Genomic DNA, 17561 nt, shown 5'->3' on the forward strand with positions numbered 1-17561 from the left:
ACAAAAGCCTCTTTTCCTACAGCAACGTAACTCCCTGCAGGCACAGAGCAAAGCAGACGCCGCTGCCTGCCCGGTGGCTGAGCAAGGCTTACAGATTTTTTTTTTTTATTATTTATTTAAAGATAATTCACATCAAAATGCTTCAGCTTACTTTATTGATGAGCTCAGCCTCCCCTCCGCGCTCTCCCGCCAACGCTCGGCCCCAGAGGGAGCAGCAGGCAGAGGTGACGCAGCTCCTCCCGGCTTCCAGCCCGTCCCCGCTGCTGAGGAACGGCAGGAGCATCTTTGGTCCTTTTTGTGTTCACACAGACGACGCCAAAGAACAGAGGCAGGTTTGGCAGCGCGGGGCGGGAGCCTGCCTTCACCCTACCCGCGACAGCCCAGGCCAGACCCTGGCAGGCAGCAAAGGGTGAGAAGAGGCAGATCCAGCTCCTGCTCCGGCTCCCTCTCGCTCTAGAAAGGCTGGTTGGTGCCGCAGGGGACAAAGCAGGGACCCGTCTCCCCGCTGCAGGTTTAAGAGACGTGATCCGGAGCGAGCTGCCGTCGCTGCCCCGGCAGACGGAGCGGCTCCAGGACTCCCGGCCCCGTTTGCTTGTGCTTTAAGACAGCGTAATGGAGAAGCTCACTTGTACGATGGGGGGTCCTGAGGGTTAAGGCCGTGAGAGTCACGGGGAAGGAGCGCGGGTGGTCCTCCTGAAGAAGTACGCCCGAGTCCGCGGCTGTTGCCCTGTGGCTCTGTGTCATTTTAATGAGAAATTAAGACGGCGTCCTTTGAGCAACAGGCCCACGCCCCAGGCAGGCGGCAGCAGAGTTCCCGAGTGACCAGGACCGGTGTGACAGTCCCGCGTGTCCGATAACGACCCTGGCTCCGCGAGGCCCCGTCGGACACGAACACCACGAGGCTAGTTTGCCAAAGACACACTGAGATACGGATATAAAAACCACCACAGTGATGAGGTCTGTAGACTCCAGGCTGGGAAATTTCAGCCATTCTAGTGAGAGCTTTGGGATTTGATTTCTTACATTCGCAAGTCAGGATGTAAAAACACACACAAAAAAAAACAAAGGGATGAATCACTGTCTGGGAGCCTGAAACGAACCAGGGCTCTCATAGACGCTCTTCCTTTCCTCCCTCGTAAAATATATTTCCAGGGGCGGAGTACTGACATCTATGGATGTAAAATGCAGCGCAGAGGGGGGCTGGGAAGAACACACAAAACAAACACGCTCCACCGCGTTACAGAGAGAAGAGGTAGGTATGCTTGAGCCAAGCCCCCGAGTCCGCCCTTTTAAGCCACGTCTTTTGTTCCCAAATTAGTCATCTCTTGCAGAAAAATCCAGCTGGTTTGGGACGGGGGTGGGGAGGGGGGCAGTCTGCAACCCCCAGGGTTGAGCTTCATAATGCACTTTGGACAGGAGAAGTCAAGCTTGAAAGCACAGATGAGAGTTGAGCATCCGGGGAGGGTGGCGAGAGCAAAGCTCCGTGTTATTGCTAGTGTGTGGCCAACCAATTAAATCCCTGGGAGTAGAGGCAGCACAACAGCAGCAGTTGTGCCCGTTTAAGGCAGCGTTTCTACTAAACTAGGTTCCTAAACCACAACTATCTCCTAAACATGCAAGACTAACGGCTCCCATTTCAAGAGAAACACCAAAGCAATTGCCTAAGCTGGGCCCAAGCTCATGACTTGATGCTTCTCCGGAACAAAGCCTTTCCCGGAGGCGATCCGCGGTTCCCCTCCTCCCGCAGAGCCGGGGCCAAGCAACCCAAGGCAGGTACGGGGGACGCCGGTGCCAGCGGGCAGGGGAATCTCACGGAGGACCCCCTCGCTTCTGGAAGGGGAATCGCAAGCCGGATGGAGAAGGCAATTTGATATGAACGAGATGTTGAGAAAGGTCCTTGAAAGCTGGCCTGGCAGGGGACCGAGGTAGGCGGCAACCTCTGAAAGCCAGAGGACAGCGGGAGCTTTTCTTCCGTGGTTGCCGTCTCCTCAGCCACCTGCAGGCACGCGCGGGGAGGCGTTCCCATCGGAAAAGCCCACCGTCCCCTGGACGGTGCTCACAGGTCCGAGGAGATCCCGTGGGTCTAAGCACTGCGTCCGGCAAAAGTGCTGCTGGCTTAGGCCGACCGCTGCCTGAGCACCGGTGGTCAAAAAAAAAAACAGCTGGTTGACCCGAACCTTTCCCTGCCGAGCTCCTCAGCCCCCGCGCCTGCGGCCAACACCCGCAGCCACCCACCGAGCACGACCACCCCGCTCACACGCTCCCGTCCGCCTGCGTCATCTGCTTGATCTGCCGGCTGTGGACCACCTGCTGAGCCCCCTCCGCCACTTGGTTTAATCGCGTCTCTAGAGCACTCCGGAGGTCGTTTACTTTCACATCTGGAAGGGGGTTCAGGCCGATGAAGACCCCCGCCCCCCGCGCAGCCTCCTCCTCCTCCTCGGGAGGCAGCAGGTCCCGTCTCCTCCGGCGCAGGTCCAGGTCCGCCTGCAGTTTCAGGTCCCGGTTCGGTTTGACGTCGTGGTCCTGCTTCTGGTCGCCCTGGGCAGCTGCTCCTCTCTCAGGGCCTGGTTTCTTCTCGGCGTCCTCGGAGACCCCCCCGCCCCCGTGCCTCTGCTTGCCCCGCACACCTCCCTGCGGCTCCTGGGCCACCTCCGCCACGTTCTCCCGCGGAGCTTCCTCCTTCGTGTCCCCTTGGCCACCCAGGTCCCCCCGCCCGCCAGCACCCTCAGCTCCCTCACCTCGCTGCCGCTCCCGCAGGCGCCGCTCGCTCGCGGCCGCTCTGGAGGAGCCCAGCACGACTGCCAGGTCTTTGGGCTCCACCTGACTCAGTGCTTTGGCTTTAAGGTCTATTCCTGAGTCTCTTTCCAGACTCTTTCCCTGAACTTTGGCAGCCCCCAACTGTTCTCTTTGGATGGGAGCTGTAGCTACTTCCACGGCTTTCAGGGAATTCTTCTTCTCGTGGACGTCTCTTCCAGCTTTGGCTTCACGATCTCCTCCCAAATCCTCCGCCAAGGGTTTCTTTTCTAGGTGGTTTCTGGCTGCTGGAATGTGTTGGGCATCCCCGTGAAGGGGATCCCAGTTCTCCGCGGGATTTTTAACAGCTCTGTCATTCTCCTGTGGCAGCACCTTCCGCTCCTTGGGAGGAACCCCAGGAATCTCACGCCTGGGCCCAGCCTCTTCCAGCTTTCCTGCAGCCCCCCTGCGCTGCTCGGCAGAGTCAGCCGGCTGCCGGCCCGGGCTCTGCGCGGGGTGCTCCAACAGCTCTTTGCTGAGCAGCTTTGCAGCAGCTTCTTGTTTAGCTCCGAGGCCCTCGTCCTCCTTGCTCCTGGAGAGAGGCACGGCGGGCTCCTGCTGCGTTTCCGCTGCAGAATAAAAAACCGACACGTAAAAGCTTTTTTGCCTACCAGCGAGAGAGATTATTCCCTTCTCCTGCCACGACATTCTGCGCGAGAGGGGACAGGAGAAGAGGTCACAGCATCGACGGCCACGTGGGAGAGCAGGGTGAGCCGTGGGGGAGTGTTCAGGGGCCAGGGGCCCCCGCCTCGGAGGCCAGGGCCAGACACAGGAATGGCTTTTGCAGAGCGGCCTCTGCCACGCGCCGAAGGGACTCAGAGCTCTCCCAGTCCGATTCTAAAGCTGCTTTGAGCAGTGATCAGCCCACGGAGGGCTCACGCTCTTTGGTGATGTCCTTACCTTGCTTTGGCTTCTCCTCTCCTCCCTCCTCTTGCCTTTGCTGGTGGATCTCCTTGTGCTGCTCTTCAATCACGGCCAGCAGTTTTGCCTGCTGGTCAAGTAGCTGCTTCTGCTGTACCTGCTGTTCTTTGATCACCTGCAGCAGCACAGCATGATCAAGCAGGTTCGCCGGCCCCGCTTCTAGAAAAGGGAAAAAAAAAAAAGAAAGAAAAAAAAAAAAATCCATGACCCAAACCCCTCAGTAATCATCTCTCGGCGCTAGAGGGGCCGCAGGGGCTTTCCTCGGCAGGAAGGTCCTACTCTGCCAACACCACCCACTCGCCAGGAGGGAGGGAAGGACGCGGCACCGCTCCGGCGTACCTCCACCAAGGACGGCAGCCAAAAGCCCAGGGCGGCCGCTCGCTACCGCACGTGCCAACACGGGACGTTGCCCTCCCGAGATTTGGGTGGAGGGACCAAAACCAAGCTCCCGTTAACCGCCCGGGGAGAAGACGTGTGAAGAAAAGGCCCAGGGGAGCAGGGCTGCTGGGGGGCCCCCCGGCGCGGGGAAGGACGAGGTGGCTGCTCAGCACAGAGGGTGGGAGAGGACAGGACGGGGGCAGAAGTCGGTCGAGAGCGAGGGGCTCGGCTGCCCGAGCGAGACGAGCTGCTTTTAAAGCCGCCTGGGGAAGCCCCCAGGGCTGCTGCAGCTCAGCTCCCGAGATCAGCCAGGCTTCTCAAACTCCGATCCTCTCTGAATGCACTACAAAGGCTTCATCCCAGCTAAGGCGAGCCGGGGAAGGCCACAAACAACAAATGTGCAAATGTCAGGAGGAGCTGGAAGAAGCCAGCTAAGGCACAGCACCGGGAGCTGCCCTGAGGGAAACTACCCGCACGGTGGGATAAACCTGGGTGGAAACATCGACCCAACGCGTGAGGAACAGACTCTGAGCTGGGTCTTTTCAGGGAGCAAATCCTGGTTTACAGCCAGAGCGATGAGAAGCTACCGCTGTCTCTTCTCCTGGCTTAGCCAAGTGAAGGTCTAGCCTGGCCCACGGCAGGGAAACACCCACCGAACAATCCTGCCAAAGCTTTTGGCTTTGAGCACGGTGAAAGGGCTGGGATCCCGAGCAGCAACTAAAGGTTGAACGGCCCAGTGCTCCCGCGCGCAGCCGCGCAGGGGGTCGGGCAGGTGGAAACCGGAGCGGTGCAGAAGGGCAGCCCCACCTCCCGCCGAGCCCAGCCGCCGCCGCAACGGGGGGAGACCCCTGCCCGCACACCCAGCGAGCGGCCGGGCGCGCTGCGGGCCAAGACTCACGTTGAGTCACTCGCTGCAAGCGACACGTCACGCAACAAACCACGAGTCCCCCGCTCCGCACGGAAACGTCGCTGCCTTTCCTCCACCCGGACAGACACCCAGACGTACCCTGTCTGGAGGGTGTGAGCCTGTGTGCCGCTCGCCTCCCACACCAGCAAGCAGCTTTCCCCCAAAACTCGAGGTGTTTCTAGACTACTATGCCCCACAGGAAATAATGTCAAAATTAATAGCCTGTAAAATGCCATTTAAATTAAAAAGGGATGCTGTCCAGGTTAATCCTTCGCCAGCGTGCGCTGCCTCCCCCCTGTCCCGCTAATCACCCACAAGGTGATTACAGAGAAATATTTCCAGTTCACATTATGGCACTATTAGCCGAGGGCCCCTGGAATTCCCCTTCCACTCCATTTACAGAAAGCTGGGCTGCGAGGGGGAATTCAGTCATTTCAAGAGAGCAATTGACTTCTCGAGATCTGTTTATTTTTCGCACTTTGCTCAGAATAAACAATGAAAACAGAAGTCATTTCTACTATCTCGCTCTCTGAGCCTGCCAGATCCCAGCTCGGCATGGGAATGTTTGGGTTGAACACACAGCAGGCAAAGGTTTAGTGCCAAATCAAAGCGTTTCTCACCGAGAGCTCTGCAAACACGTGTAACCCCTGTATTTGTGCAGCACACCTCTTCCATACAAACAAAAGGCGACGCTATCTCCCAGCTCCTCCTTTGATCGTGGGGCAAGCAGGCCTCAGCCAGTGCTTTGGCTGGATTTTAACAGGCACTCTTCATAAAAAAAAAAAAAAAAACAAACCATCTAACACAATTACAAAATGAAAGCACCTGAGTTCACGTGGCCTGGGGCAGCCACAGTTGGAGCACCCAACGGTCGCGGTGAGGCAGCTGTTTGCAGAGAGCATCCAGGGAGCTGTGCGCCCTCCGCCCTGGTCCCGTGAAGCCTCTTCACCCTTTCCACCCTCTCCCAGCTTCTGGGTACGAAGCTCAGCTCAGAGGAGCAGAACAAGCCCAGAGCACCTTTGGGTGACATCCTGCCGGGAGAGCAGCCCCGGCAAGTCCCACACAAACTGAGATGGAAACCCTCCCGGAAACTCAGGTCCCTTCATCCTCCTTGAAAAGCGCAGAGTCCTCACAGTCCATACCCACCACTAGCTTTTTACGCTCAGTTTTTAAAGTCCCGTTGCCATACAGAACGGAAAGAAAAGAATTAGAAAACCAAGGTGTAACCACTGCAAAACAAAGAGGAGGCCGACGCGCTCCCCGGGAGCCGAGCCTGCCCGCTGCCATCGCCCACCGGACCAAACGCCCGTCCCCTCCAGACCGGAACGACGGCGAAGAGCCACGGCACCCCGCCGCCGCACCGGCCGCGAGCCCAAGCTCGGGCTCCCCCCCCGCCCCTCTCCCAAGGCAGAGGTCAAAAGCAACGAGCTCAGCCCGAGGAAGGGGCTCGGAACCAGCACAGAGCCAGCGTGACTCACGTCCTGGAGCGGCGTGGAACAGCCAGCCCGCGCCGCAGGCGTGAGCCCGTTGGAGACAGGCACTAATTGCTGCCGTCGCGGGGGTGACTACAGCCTGGAGCTATGCGCTGGCACGAGCCAAGAACAGCGCTGGCTGGCACCGTCCTCCTGCAGAGAGAAATCCTGCCCTGGCAGCCCCGGGTCCCGGGGGGGAGCCCAGCGCCTTCCCCTCCCCGCGCAGCCCAGGGGGGCACACTCACCCTCCAGCTTGCTCTCCGCGTTCTCCTGTTGCTTCTCCTCGGTGTTTCGGGGCTCCCGCGGCTCCAGCTGATCCGCTCGCTCCGGGAGCGGCAGCTCCTGCTTCTCACCTGCGGACAAACAGATCGACAGACCTTGGCAGTCAGTAAGGATGCTCCAGCAGCAGATGTTCTCTAAAGTGACTCCACATCGTGTTGTCCCTCCCTGCCTAAGCCGGCACAGTTTATATTCAACCCGATAACTGCAAGGGAAGTCATAAAAAAAAATATTTAACAATCTTATAGACGCGTGGCAGCGAGCCAGCGCTAACTACCTCAGCCAATTAAAATGCAAGAATGGTTCTAACTAGCTTTTAGACGGGCACTTAGCAATGTGTTACCTGTCAAGATCTCCCGGCTCCGTGTCCCCAGTGAGTTCGGAGACGCACGGGAACAGCATGGCACCTGACATTTAGTAGGCTAGCAAACAACTGTTTGACAGATATTATAGTAGCTGTCAAAGCCACCAGATTCCTCCTTTTCCCCAACAGCTGCTGAAGGGGCCGTGCATGCCCACATGCTAATCTCGTGAAATTAAAAGGAAACACTGGGGCGTAGGTAGGAATAACCAAATTGCCCAGTCTCCGGGGGGGATTACAGGCCAAGAGGAGAGCTTGTTCAGATGAGCCGCCACGGAGGGAGCTTACCAAGGTCGGCTTCCTTCTCCACAGACTTCGCAGCCTCCTCTGCTTTCCTGGGGAGCTGGAGCTTTGATTTCTCCCTGTCACCTGCGGCCTCAGCTTTCTTCTCACCGTCCGGCACGGCAGCTTGCGCTTTGGCTTCCAGCGCTTGTTTGTCTGGCTCCAGCTCTTTGTATGGCAGCCTGCCATCCTGCTGCACGATCACCTCCAGGACGTTCTTTGGATTTTTAACGGGCCCGTCAGTCCCTCCCCGCAGTTGGCTCTCAGCGATCGCTTCCTTCCCTCGTTTCGGGCCAAGTGCCTCTTCCTGGGGATTCGGCACGGCTGGCTCCTCCAGCGCCGGCTTAAGCAGACGCTCGTTGGCTCCTCCGGGCACAAGCTTGTTCTCATCGGATTCCTCCCGCTCCCGCCCCATGTCCACGACCACTTCGTCGTGGGGGACAGGTGGCTCGTGGCGATGTGCCTCCCCCACGGGCAGGGCAATCCCTAGGGCAGGCAACAGGCAGGGTCAGGGGGCTGGAGACTGACGGGAGAAAGCAAGAGGCAGCAGGTTCACAGCACCCAGAGACCTGCTGCCCCCTCTTCAGCCCGGCGTCATCGGGAGGCTGCGTTCCTAACGAGCCTCGAGAGCATCAAATACTCAATCACCTTCGGTCCACGAGGTAATGAGCAGAGATCAGGATCTTTATCTGAACTAGTCCCGCAGCGTATGCCTCCCAGCTCCAAAGCTGGCAGCCTTTCCCCAGTTTCCACGTTACCTTGGTCGGGACGGTCAAGCTGCACTTTCTCCTCCGGCTTTTCTCTCTCCTCCTCTCTCTTGGGTACCTCCATGGGCACCTTGATTTGCGGCTGCTCCATCTCCTCCTTCTCATCCAGCAGCTTTGGTTTATCGCGGTCATCCCCCGCCTCCTCTACTGCTGGGTTCTGATCTGCAAACATAGGACAGTTAATTGCACGAGGTTACACGCGGCTGCATTGTCAGCCCGCCGGCAGGATCAAGGCAGTTGCTTTGTCCGCTGCCACCCCCTTTATCAACGCAAGCCGAGCAGCTCTTTTCCCTCCAGCGTCAGTACGGAGGGGTTGGGGCTTTTGTTCCGGGGTCGACCTGTTTTGTTTTCCCTACGGTGGCTTTTTATGGAGCTGCCAGGCAGCGAGGCAGGGCCGGGCCGGAGCCGGCTGCCGCTGCGAGCCCATGCCGCCAGATGGTAGCATCCTCCCGGCTCCCCCGCGCCAGACCCCCGAGCGCCGGGAGAAACCCGAGGTGGGGTCCGGCCACAGCCCCCCCCATCGCCCGCCTGCGCCGGCCGCACGCTTCAAAGCGCCTCAAAACTGCTTTTATTTTGCTTTTTTTTTGGTTAATTCTCCTTTTTGTGCACGAGCGTTTCGCCAGCCCTTCGGACGCCGCAAAGACGGGGGCGGGAGGGAGGAGAGGTGCACGAGCCCGCAAAAGGCAGGAAATTTTGAGGAGAACGATTAAACAGATATTAGGGGAAACTCCCAAGGGAGACGAAGGACTCTCCCCGTCTGTCCCTCAAAGAGATGGGATGTTTCTGGGAGACACATCCCAGTCAAACCAGTTACTGGGTTCAGCGCTGGGGTAACCACGTGGGATTCGTGGCACGTCCCACGGGATGGGAACGGTCCCTTCCATCCCTGGGGTGGCAGACGACAACCCACACAGCGCAAACAGGGAGTGAACTCTTCCTTAGAAGAGCAGCAGAGGAGGAAATCTAATTGTTTCCCAGCACTGAAGTTGTTCTGCAGATTTTTTTCCATGCAACAAACTCTGAAAAAAAAAAAAAAAAAAAAAAAAAATCTATCTTCTGTAACAAAAAAAAAAAATTCCTAACTCTTCCCCCCATTTGCCCTCCCCCATGCGATTTCCTTTGGGGAATTAATTCTATAAACATCTTTCAATTTTCTCCTCCCCCTCCGCAGGGCTGGTGCGATTTATTACAAGATGAACTCATGGGAAAGCAGAGATTGCCACAACTTCAGCTGCGTGGGCCTTACCCAAGTTGGGGGAGAAATAAAAAAAAAAAAAACCAAACAAACAAACAACAAAATAAGTACAAAATCCTGGCCCAGAGGGATCCGTGCCAGAAGGATCCAGCACCTCTCCAGAAACCTGGACGCTCCGGCCCCAAGCTCCGCACCCAGCTGAAGGGACGTGCGCTGGGGCTGGCCAGCTTTCAACGTTTCTTTGGTTTGGGAATGACGGTGGGAGGGGAAAAGGACTTGGATTTTCTGAGAAATTCGAGTCTAGTACCCAAGGGTCCCTCTCTCCATTGAGGGACTTCCCAGGGTTCAGCAAGTCAGGGCAGGACACTCCTCCTTTCAGGAAAAAATGGACTGGAGGAACCAGTGCCCAGCCCTGGACGGGGGCCCTGGGAAGCAGGAGGCTGAGGCCGGGGAGGGGAGTGCTCGGCACGGCTGCGGATGTTCCCAGCTAAATTCTGGCCTCGCAGCAAAAAATTATTTACTCTATTGGAGGAAAGTTTTTTCGTTAATTGGTTCACGAGGCCGGGAGATGGCTGCGCTTGGAGAAGGCGGTGGCGCATCGGAGACCAGAGGATCCAGAGAACCCCAGCTCCCATGGCAGAAGGGAACGGCGGCCCGAGGCAGCCGTGCAGCGAGATGATGGTCAAGAGGGGAAATAAAAAGGAAAGGGGGGGGTGAAACTTTCCGTGCAAGTGGGAAATGGAGGAGTTAAAGCCAGAACTACCCCCGCGTGGCGCGTCAGGGTTTGGCCGAAGGACCCTGCAGCAGGTGAAACCCCCCACGGGTCCAGGACACGACCGAGGGGCTGGGGGAGACCCCGCTGCTGGGAGATGCTTCAATTGTAAATCAAGATGCCTGTTCCCTGTTCTGCAAACAATGCAAGAAAAGACCAAAACACAAACAAAAATAAAAGCCTCCATGCCATAATAAGACAAAGTTGCCTCTAAGCCGTCATTTGCTCAGCAGGAAACAAAATTAAGTTCATCATCAGGGCGTGAATTAACGACCTCTCACGCTGCATGGAAATCTATAAGGGGCTATATGTGGTTTGCAGAGAACAATTTTGCTCAGGATGTGTAATAATCGCTCTAACTGTCTAGTCGCCCTCCAGGTCCCTTCGGAGAGCGTTACAGTAATGCTGCGCCTCTTAATGTTTTATGAGCGGCGTTGGACTTTACAGGCGAGGGCTGAGAGGCTGTAAAAGCTTTTTGGCTTAGAGCAGCAGGACCTGGGCGTGAGGCAGGAGCAGGAGTGGGGGGGGGTGGCTCGGCCTTGGCGCAGCCCCCGCGGCCGGTGGGTCCCGCCGAGCCCCCCCCCCCCCCCCCCCGGCTCCCGGTGCTCCCCGGCAGCTCCGCTCCCCTGCACGGGGCGGCCGAGGGAAGCCAGGGCTCTCTGCAACTGCTTTGTGTGTGCGTGTCCGTGCGTGCGTGCGCGTGTGTGTCGGGGTTTGCCAACAGCCCCTCTCCAGGCTGCAATAAAATTTCACGATTAGCAACCTAAAAGCTTCCCTTCCCCGCCCTGCCCCCCCCCCCCCAACCCTCCCTCCTCCTCCCACCTCCCTGCTCCTGGTTTGGATAGTAGCAATGGTCCCAGAAAGGCATTCAAATCCCTCCTCACATGGTTTTCCTATCGCTCTCGTCCACCGTGGCAATGACCGCAGCCAAAAGCCGCGTCTGCACACCCTGCCCTGGGCAGAGGCAGCGAGATGGGCCCTGGTGTGCTCCCCCCGCCCCCCGAGCCACGGGGGATCCGGCAAAGGGACCCGGGGAAGCCCCAGGGACAGCACAGGGAGCTCGGGGGGGGACACACACACCCCACCCTCTCCGTGCCCGGAGCATCAGCCAAGGGACGTGGGGTTGGGGATCTGCTCGCCTCGGTCCAGCTCCAGACTCACTGAAATCGCTCCAGCGCGGTGAAACGGAGCAAAAGCCACGAGCTCGCGCTAAGGAAAGCGAAGCAGAAGCAGCGGGACAGAGGGATGGGGGCAAACCGCTGGCCTCACACGCGCCGAGCAGGGCAGGGCCAAACCTTCCCCCCGGGGAGCCCCGCGCAGCTCCCCCCGGCCCCAGCTGCGGCTCCGGGAGCCCCCCTCCCCCTGAAACGGTTACAGATTTCACAAGGTTATCGAATGGCATCACTGAAATTAGTTCACAGTTGTCTCCTGACGCACCAGCAGTAAAAACGAACCCAAATTACAAGAGGCTGATAGTTCCTTTTCTGTGTCACAGGCACTATTAAAAGCTCGCTCGCACAAAGCACCAGGGAGAGCTGCAGCAGCGTCAAGCTGTTCTCGCAGCTATTAAGGAGCTCCGCATAACCCACGTTTCACACATGCTCTGGCTAATAACGCCGGCGGGGACGCAGCCTGCAGCCGGGCAGGTCCCTTTTTCGGGGCCAAACGCGCGGGGGGGACGGAGCCGCCCTCGCGCCCCGCCGGGCAGCGGAGCAGCCGACCGCCCGCAGACCCGAGTTTCGCCCGAGCCCGGGCAACAGGGAACCCCCCGCGCCCAGGAGGAGACGTGGGACGGACGGAGAAGGGTCCCCCCCGCTCCCCGGAGCGCGGGGGAAAGGGCGCTCTTGCCTAAGGAGCGTGAATCAGGTCTTTGTTACCCGCTATTGCACAACGCCAGGGAGAGAAAACGAAGCAGCAATGATCAAGTAAGGAGCTGAAAAATATTACAAAATCTTAATCCACCCCATGAGACCCTCTAGGGTGCTTTCAAATACAGAGAGAAATTGCCTAATTAGCTTTTTTTTTTTTTTTTTTTTTTTTTTTTTCAAATGGATAATTGCCTTCATGAGCTTTCAGAGACAGCTTAGCAACCTTTTAACATACGCGCACACGCTGCATGGAGCGGCGGAACGTTTCTGAAAGGGGTTTTATACCTTTCCCGAAGAGCTGCTGACAGTAAACCTCAAGCTATACAGGCAGGGGCTGTAATGGGCACTTGGGTGTCGTTAGTAAAAACACTATTCAGAGTTTGCTGGTCAATACGTGTTCACATAAAAGGGCAATGTTCTAATATTCATAATCCCAGGGCCCACAGGGCAGGGTTTTAATGAAAGTCTGTACAGTTCTGGTCTCTGCAACATCAAAGAGGCCAATAAAACTCCTCTCACATGCTGACAGGCAAAAGTCAGACGGTGAAGGCAGGACTGGGAAAAGGCCCCGCGCAGCCCCCAGGTTTGCCGGCCCGGGGTGGGGGGGTGTGGGGTGTGGGGAAGGGGCACGGAGGGTCCCTCTGCCCGGGGAAGGGCCGAGCACCCAGCGCCGGTTCCCAGGGAGAAGGGGTGTGTGTCCCTGCTAAAGCCCCGCGCGAGGGATACGAACCAGATGGGCGCCGGGGAGGGCACCCAGGCGCCGGGCTGTGGGGGGCAGCCCCCCGTCCTGCGCACCCCTCCGGTGACGGGGTGCAGCTGCTGCAGCGTTTTCCAGGCTCCCGCCTCCGCGAAACGAGCCGGGCGAGGATGAGGCCGGGAGCCCCGGCGGGGAAGAAGGGCACCATTTAAGGCCTCTCATTGCTAAGCAAGCCGACATCCCGCGGGGAGGCGCGGACCCAAGGCGGGGATCGCAGCAGCGGCTCCCCCCCGGGGGCAGCCCCACGGCCACCCTGCAAGGGCCTTGTCCCTCTTTCCCTGCCCGGATCCGTCCCCTCCCCTCCCGGGGGATGCAGCACCCCGGGGCAGAGCCAGCAGCCCCCCACCCCGAGAGGGCCCACGCCGGGCTCGGAGGGGAGCCGAGCATCCCCGCGGGCAGACGCTCGTCGGCGCGTCCGGAGGGGCGCAGCTCCTCCCTGGGCACTTTACGAACCGGGAGCGGCGCTGAAAGCGCCTCCCTCCCAGGTCGGATGATTTACTCCAGCGGCAGAAGCACCGGGGCCACCCCACGAGCTCTGGGCACACGCGGTGGGTGCGGCGGGGGCGAGCGCCGAGCCGCTGCGCGCCGGCGATGATTAGGCGCAGGGGTCCTGCTCTGCCGCCCCGGTTCACGGGGAGAAGAAGTGGAGAAGAGATCCAGCAAACTCCAGCGGACACCATCTTTTATGGGACTTTTTTTTTTTTTTTTTTATTTTCCCAGTCACAAGAACACGTGTCATTAGCGACTCCTCCTGAAACGAGCAGCTGTTCTTTGGCCATTACTGCTCCAAAATTAACCAAGACGGAAGAATTCAATTGCATCCCCCCTCCCAGCCCTGCTGAGTGTGCTCGATTAAGGGATCGGGAGCATCTTTTGCTCAGAGTTCACGGGCATCCTAGTGCCTGAGAAGGCATGCACGCCTTGAGTAAACCATGAGCACGAACACATAAAACCCCACTGCTGCCAAGGACGGAGCAACCCAGGAGTGAATGTTATCGGCGGCAGCGCTGGTGTCTCGGAGACACTCCAAGCTGCTCGGCAGGAAAACAGCCAACAACCAGGAGGGAGGATAATCTCCACAAGAGACAGCCCCTCTCTCCCTTCCGTTCGCAATCTCTGCGAGGATATTTCAAGGCCCCCGAAGAACAAAAAAAAAAAAAAAAAAAAAATCACGAGCAGAACCAAACAAAAAATAAAATAAAGAAACAGGACACAGGCACAGATGAGGGGCAGCGCGGGGTCACGCGACACCTGCTAGCGATGGCCTTGCAAGGCAAGCCTGCAGCTGGGGAAGGGAGGGATCGGCCGTAATTCTATCAACGGCCACGGTAAACAAATAATAAATAACGTGAACCAGTAAACAAAGCTGAGGCATAATCACAGGCTTTGTCAGAGCTAAAACCGAATCCAAATTTATATCCTCGCAACCGAAAAAAAAAGTCAGCGCCCATAAATTTACATACCTTTGAGTGCCATGAATGGCTTGTTATTGGCCCCGCGGACAATGCGCTGGCAGAAATGGTGAAAGCAGCCCTGTTTGGCCACTCACACCCCTCGTACAGGTGGCCAGCGCGGAGCCGTCGCTGGGCTGCGCTCACAGAGCTGCGTTTGTTACCCCGACCGGGGAGATCCGCGCTCTGTCCGTACGGGGGACCCCAGCCCCCGCGCCCTACCTTCCCTTTTCCTTCCCCAAAGAACAACCCCCCGCGAGGTACCATCGCAGCTCGCCGCGGGCTTTTCCAGGAGACAGAACTGCAGCCTTGCTTGGGAAGTGTCCCCAGGATGCTGCGAAGATGCACAGAGCTGCCTGGAAAAGACCCTGCTTCCCACACGCTTTTTTTTTTTTAAAAAAAAAAAAAAAAAAAAAAATTTTTTTAAAGAGGTGGAGCTGGGAGCAGGGCTGGGAAGCACAACTCAAGCAGACACATACCTGGGATTTTGACCGGATCCTGGTCAATTCTGGTCTCCTCCCCCTCCAGGTGCTCCAAGCCCACCGCTTCCGTCTTCACAGGGGCGTCCTCGGTCGCAGACAAGGTGGTGTACGTACTGATAACCAGTATTCCCAGGCCAATCCACAGTATCATCTGCACAATGTGCCAGAGCTTCAGTTAGCACAGCAAAACAAAACGGGACTGCTCTGTACAGCATTCTTCAAGCAAACAGTGTCTCCAAACAATTCAAAGCTCAGTGCAATTACACATGTCAAAGAGAGGGAGAGGAGAGAAATTTAAGAGGCAAAAAAAAAAAAAGAAAAAAACCAGTAGCTTTTGGCTGAGGTTTCTATTTGGATGTAGAGACATATAAATGGAAGTTTCAGATGCTGGAAGCTGTTGAAAAGGCGACTCCTGCATCAGGAGGGCTCAAAAGCAAGTGGACAGGATGTAAGGAGAGGAAAATGCATGTGGCAGACATGAGTCCAGCTGCAAAGACTCATTCCCTGGTATTTCCAGCAACTACATTAGAACACCATGAAATCAGGTCTGGCTGAGAACAGAGGTGCCCGACCTGTTTACAGCCCAGAAAGGTTTCCAGGGAGCTGCTTAAAAATTCTTATTTTTGAAAGCAAGAATAAGATGTCCACACACAAGTCCTGCTGGCCAGTGTTCAAGCAGTTGATAAGTAACTCACTGAATTTCCAGAAAGCTGGGACCAAAGAGAATAAAAATAGAAAGGCAGAACCTGGCTCCCGTGGAGGGAAGGGCTCTAGCTCAAACATGAGAAAGTGACCACCACCAAAAAGAACATTTCCGCAATAAATTGATCGAAAAGGATCTAGTTGACGTGAGCCATGAGAAAGAATAGAAAAGCACATCTGCACCAAACCGCCGTGTTGGGTGCCAGGGCTGCCAAACGCCCGCCTGCTCCTCCAGCCGAGAGCGGTGCCGGCTCCGAGAGCTGAGCGGGTGGATTGCTGGCCGACAACACCGACTGGGGAGATTGAATTCAACTCTGATACATTATTTTTACCTAGTTAATCATTGCAATTGTCACAGTAAGGCTTTCTCATGGAGCCTGGGCTGCATGTCAACGCGTCACCGGCGCTGCGGACGGCCGGTAGGAGAAAGTCGGCAAGAGCTTGAGCTGAAGGAAACGGGCAAAGAAGCGGCACCTTCTGCTAGAAACTCGCGTCTCCCCACAAACTCCTCTTCACAACAGACCATGGGAGCAACAGGAACCATCACGTGCAAACCAGAAAACGCCTGGCAAACTGAAGGTTTGCAGCAAATTGGTATTTATGATGCAGCAATTCCCGCCCCACCCCCCCCTTTATTTTTTTTTTTTTTATATATTTTATCTAAGCACATCCTGCTCCCTGAAATGCCAGGAATCCGCTTTATTTCTGCAGCTCTGCATACGGCAGCAAGGGACCCAAGACCACGCTACAAGCTGCACCTTCCCCTTGCAGCACGCCGCTGCTTCTCCTCCTCCGCTTGTTGCCAGTTCCCGTCCCCAGCCCGGCTGCGGGCTGCTGGGGAGAGCACACCGCTTTTTCCACCCCCTGCCTAACAAGAACAATCTTGCTACGCGTGCTTCACGAGGCAATCGGATGAAAGTCCTAAAAATCTGCAAAGGGAAATTGCCGCGCTGGTGCCCAACCTTGCTGCCGTCCAGCAGGAACCACGCAAGCTGCCCGGCCCCTCTGCAGCGCAGTGCAACACCCCCAGGCCGGGGGATTCTGGCTCGGGCTGTGATACCAGCTCACGAGAGGACCACGTCCTGCGGGACTCGCCCTCTTCTCCCCAAATCCTTACCCTGCAGCATTTACATCGCAAAAAAGCACAATAAAAGGATGCGACTCGGTGTGAGGAAAACCAGGAATGGCCGCGGGGGAGCATTGCTACAACTGGAAGCTGCCAGAGGGAGAAAACCTAAAATAAAGGGGAGATGTGAAATTGAAAGGAGAAGTTAAAACATCGGCACCTCCAGGGGAGGGAGGAGAAGCTAACGTTTTCTTCTCCTTCCTCACGCTGAGGGTCGCCCAGAAACACGGGCCAGTGCGGTCAGAGCCTCGGGCCCAGGAGACCCCGCAGACAGACAGACGCCGTCAGAAGGGAAAGGTTGGCAGGACGTGAAGCAGCTCTGGACAAGGGGCGAGCGGCGTGGCCAGGGAGCAGAGGCCAGACCTCAGAGACGTCGCAAAGGAAACAGAAGTAAAATCTGCTCCCTGCCTTGTCGTGTGGGTGCACAAAGAGCAGATATCCTGCCACCCGGCTGGGGCCAAAAGCGGAGTCAGCAGGTCCCTGCCACTGCTGCCCTCGGCCTGGAGCTCGTCCACTTCCTCCCCTCACACAATCCACAGCCCCGGCAGAAATGCATTTTGCAACTGGAAAGCTGTTCTGGCGTCTTCCAGAAACAACAGCGGAGAGGAAGAACATTTCCATAAAGGGGATCTATTCTGGTGCCACAGGAACTAGGAGCAACGTGGGAGAGAAGGAAACTGTAGGAAACGACTGAAAACATTAAATGTTTTAAAAGGATTTTTGTTGTTTCTTATCTTAGTGGGGAACCAGAGGCTTGAATGCCTTAGATTCAAACCCCTTTGATTGTTTAACATTTGGAGTTCATCTGTGAGCTTCCCGGAGCAGCGGGCCCGGGCACACGTGGCAGCCCACGAACAGCCCAGCGGCTGGGCTGTCCATGACCCCGCAGCTGCCCCTCACCTCCGGCCCCCCGGCAGCACCCCTCCTCCTCACCTACCCCAGCAGCCACCAAAGAGCAGAATAAAGAGGTCCACAATTTGGCTTAAGTCCACGGAGATGCTTATGACGTGGAAAACCAGGCAGTTTGTGTACTCAAGGGACCAGCAAG

General features: G+C 57.1%; 1 protein-coding gene across 1 annotated transcript in view; it reads right to left on the reverse strand.

Moving 5' to 3' along the window:
* Positions 1 to 11: 11 nt before the first annotated feature.
* The window catches only part of SLC38A10 (solute carrier family 38 member 10), a 37794-nt gene continuing 20244 nt past the window's right edge, over positions 12 to 17561 (reverse strand). Inside the window, exons 11-16 of the mRNA XM_042802733.1 lie at positions 14683 to 14836; positions 8152 to 8322; positions 7400 to 7879; positions 6717 to 6824; positions 3694 to 3873; positions 12 to 3362 (exon numbers count right to left, since the gene is read on the reverse strand). Of these exons, the coding sequence (XP_042658667.1) occupies positions 2254 to 3362; positions 3694 to 3873; positions 6717 to 6824; positions 7400 to 7879; positions 8152 to 8322; positions 14683 to 14836 (2202 nt within the window). The 3' untranslated portion in view covers positions 12 to 2253. The remainder of the gene's footprint in view (positions 3363 to 3693; positions 3874 to 6716; positions 6825 to 7399; positions 7880 to 8151; positions 8323 to 14682; positions 14837 to 17561) is intronic.

Source organism: Tyto alba, unplaced genomic scaffold (assembly GCF_018691265.1).
Source record: "Tyto alba isolate M040663 unplaced genomic scaffold, T.alba_DEE_v4.0 Super-Scaffold_39, whole genome shotgun sequence".
Taxonomy (NCBI): Eukaryota; Metazoa; Chordata; class Aves; order Strigiformes; family Tytonidae; genus Tyto; species Tyto alba.